The sequence below is a fragment of the Octopus bimaculoides genome, chromosome 7 (assembly GCF_001194135.2).
Source record: "Octopus bimaculoides isolate UCB-OBI-ISO-001 chromosome 7, ASM119413v2, whole genome shotgun sequence".
In the NCBI taxonomy this organism is placed as follows: Eukaryota; Metazoa; Mollusca; class Cephalopoda; order Octopoda; family Octopodidae; genus Octopus; species Octopus bimaculoides.
In genome coordinates this window covers 41,248,072-41,250,731 of record NC_068987.1, presented here as the reverse complement: position 1 = coordinate 41,250,731, position 2,660 = coordinate 41,248,072, and the positions used below count along the sequence as shown (strand labels likewise).

The 2,660-nt window shown below is 32.6% G+C and overlaps 1 protein-coding gene across 1 annotated transcript in view; it reads left to right on the top strand.

Annotated features, from left to right (window-relative positions):
• LOC106878373 (translation initiation factor eIF-2B subunit epsilon) overlaps window positions 1–2,213 on the top strand; it is a 139,012-nt gene extending 136,799 nt beyond the window's left edge. The window contains exon 16 of the mRNA XM_052969545.1: window positions 2,136–2,213. Coding sequence (XP_052825505.1) covers window positions 2,136–2,189 — 54 coding nt within the window. The 3' untranslated portion in view covers window positions 2,190–2,213. The remainder of the gene's footprint in view (window positions 1–2,135) is intronic.
• Window positions 2,214–2,660: the final 447 nt, after the last annotated feature.

The following is a 2,660-nucleotide window of genomic DNA, read 5'->3' as shown; positions in this document are numbered from 1 at the left end:
TCAACTCATAATGGAGGATTTTCTTCAAGTAATGCCTCAAGGAGCTTATCATCAAACTCAACTGGACATCCTGTTCGATCTTCATCTTCAAGGCTGAAATCTCCACTTCTGAATTTTGCAAAACATCTGCAAGTTCTTTCATTCAAGCCTTCTTTCCCATAAACTGAGTGCCTGTTTCGAGTTGCTTCGGCTGCAGAGTTTCCTTTTTTGTACTCATAAAGCATTGTGTCTCAAATGCTCTTTATGTTGGTTGCTCCAAGTTAGGTAGTTTGCAAGACTTATTTGTCTATGCTCCAAACCAGAAAACAAAGAATGTTGTTTACACAGAAGCTCATATATAATTTCCTTCAACACATGTGGTAGAATTTATCTCCTTTCATAAAAGTAGTAAATTTTGTATTTTCGTTTATTATTATCATCATCATTATTATTATTTTGTATTATGAATTCAGAATTGATTTCCAAATTAAAGAATAAATTTTATCCCAGTTGAAGAATAAATTGAATTTAGAATAACAAATTTCTGTACAACATATTTTGCTTTTTTCTTCCAATATATAAGGAAAAATTTCATTCCTGGGCAACGCTGGGTGCCTCTTCTAGTATATTATATACATAGTGAAACTATTATCTGACATTACAGTAGAGATGTTATTGTTTCACTTTTGACACATAATCCCAAAACAGTGTAAGAAATTGCTCCAGGCTTGCATTAGGCAAGAAGTTGAAAAATTTTTTGGTTCATGACACTCCATGGACCCTAAGTAGTGCATGTGTAAAATTTGAATGAAATCAGTTGGGTAGTTCTCAAGTTTTAGTGATGCACGCTTACAGACATACACACACACACACACATTCTTAGTTTTATATACATATATATATATATATATATATATAGATATATATATATATAGATATATATATAGATATACACACACACACACACACACACACACACACACACACACACATAAAGATTCATCTCTGTGGTTAAATAAATTTGGAATGTTTTGGTCATTTTAGCTACTACTGTTGATTTTTGTCCAAGTATTTGTCCTTCAGAGTGCAATAAAAAGCAATATACAATGCTGTCATGATTATATTTCCAAATTCATCTATTTCTGGTTTGCTGTTTTGTTTTGAATATATTTTAAAGCTCCAACCTAGAATTTTCTAAATGAGAAAGAGAGAGAGAGATAGCCAAATACAAAAGAGGAAAAGCAGCTGTCCTTATAGAATTTCGGAATCTGGAGTGTTTTGAAAGGTCCAACATGGTAAAAAGGTTTTAGCAATAGTTTGAGATCATATTTAACATATATACAATCAAATTCATATAGAATTCTTATAGGTGGAATTTCAAAAGAATACATAGTTATGAGGTTTTGTGTCTTGCAGTTCATATTTGCATTTACTTTGAATAAGAATCCACTCTTAAATTTTATGTGGGTGTCCCCATCTATATATTTGTAGTTATTGTTGCATATTCCACATCTACTGTCCCCACATTCCTTTACAGAGAATTCTGTTTCATTCTCTGATGTGAATTTTGCTCTTTTAAGTTGTGAGTCCTAAGTTGTGTGCATTCTAACTTCATTGCTTTCAAGATTCCATCACAGGGTAATTTTGTTCTTGTAAGAAGTTTTTGAGTTCATTAAGTCTAATGTGACGTATTTGTGGGTCAGTTACTATGGTGCAGATGCGTCTTGCCATTCTGTATGAAATGTTCCTTTTGATGTGTGACAGGTGGCAAGAGTAATGCTAAAAATGTAAATAAAAAATATATATATAATCATCCAACATTCTGACTACCTTATTATTCTAAATATATATTTATATATGCACATAAAAGTATCAGACTGAAATAGGTTATAGTGTTGGTAAGGCTAATGAAACCTTTGAAGGTAGTATCCATTCTCTGATCCCAACCTCTGGTCACAATCTCTTTTGAGGGGTTAACCAAAGCTGAAAATTGTCAGATGAATTTCTTTTTCTGACCACAAAAGAAAACCTACATTTTCACAGAGAGGCTAAATGTGTGTGTGTTTATAAACATGTGCATAGTTATACAAACAATGAGTTTGTTATGTGTTTGATTGAATATTTTTGTTATTTTTCATTTTTCTTTTTCTCTATAGGCAGAGAAATACATCAACTGGTTGGAGCAAGCTGAAGAAGAAGATTCAGAATAAAATTAGATTGCTTCAAATGATAAAGTCTTTCTTTTATTCAAACAATTTATCAATTTTGTTCTTTTAGTAATCTATAAAACCAATGAATGTACACACACACACACACACAAACACATGCACACACACACACACACACACACACACACACACATGATTGAAGGGCTACCATACAGTTTCTGTCTACCTTATTAACTCACAAGACAACAGTCAGCCCTTGGGCTATAGTAGGAGACACTTGCTCAAGGAGCCATACTGTGGGACTAAATCCCAAACCACATTGTTGCAAAGTGAACTTCTGAACCACACAGGTATGCATATGTCAAATTAAATTTGTTGATGGTTAGTCTAAGCTTAAACAGCAAAAACATGTATATGTTTAAGTATGAGGAAGTGTGCAGATATATGAAAATAGATTTTTCAAATATGAGCAGCCAGTGAAGCTTGGATGTGCAAATATAGAGGCATTAATAT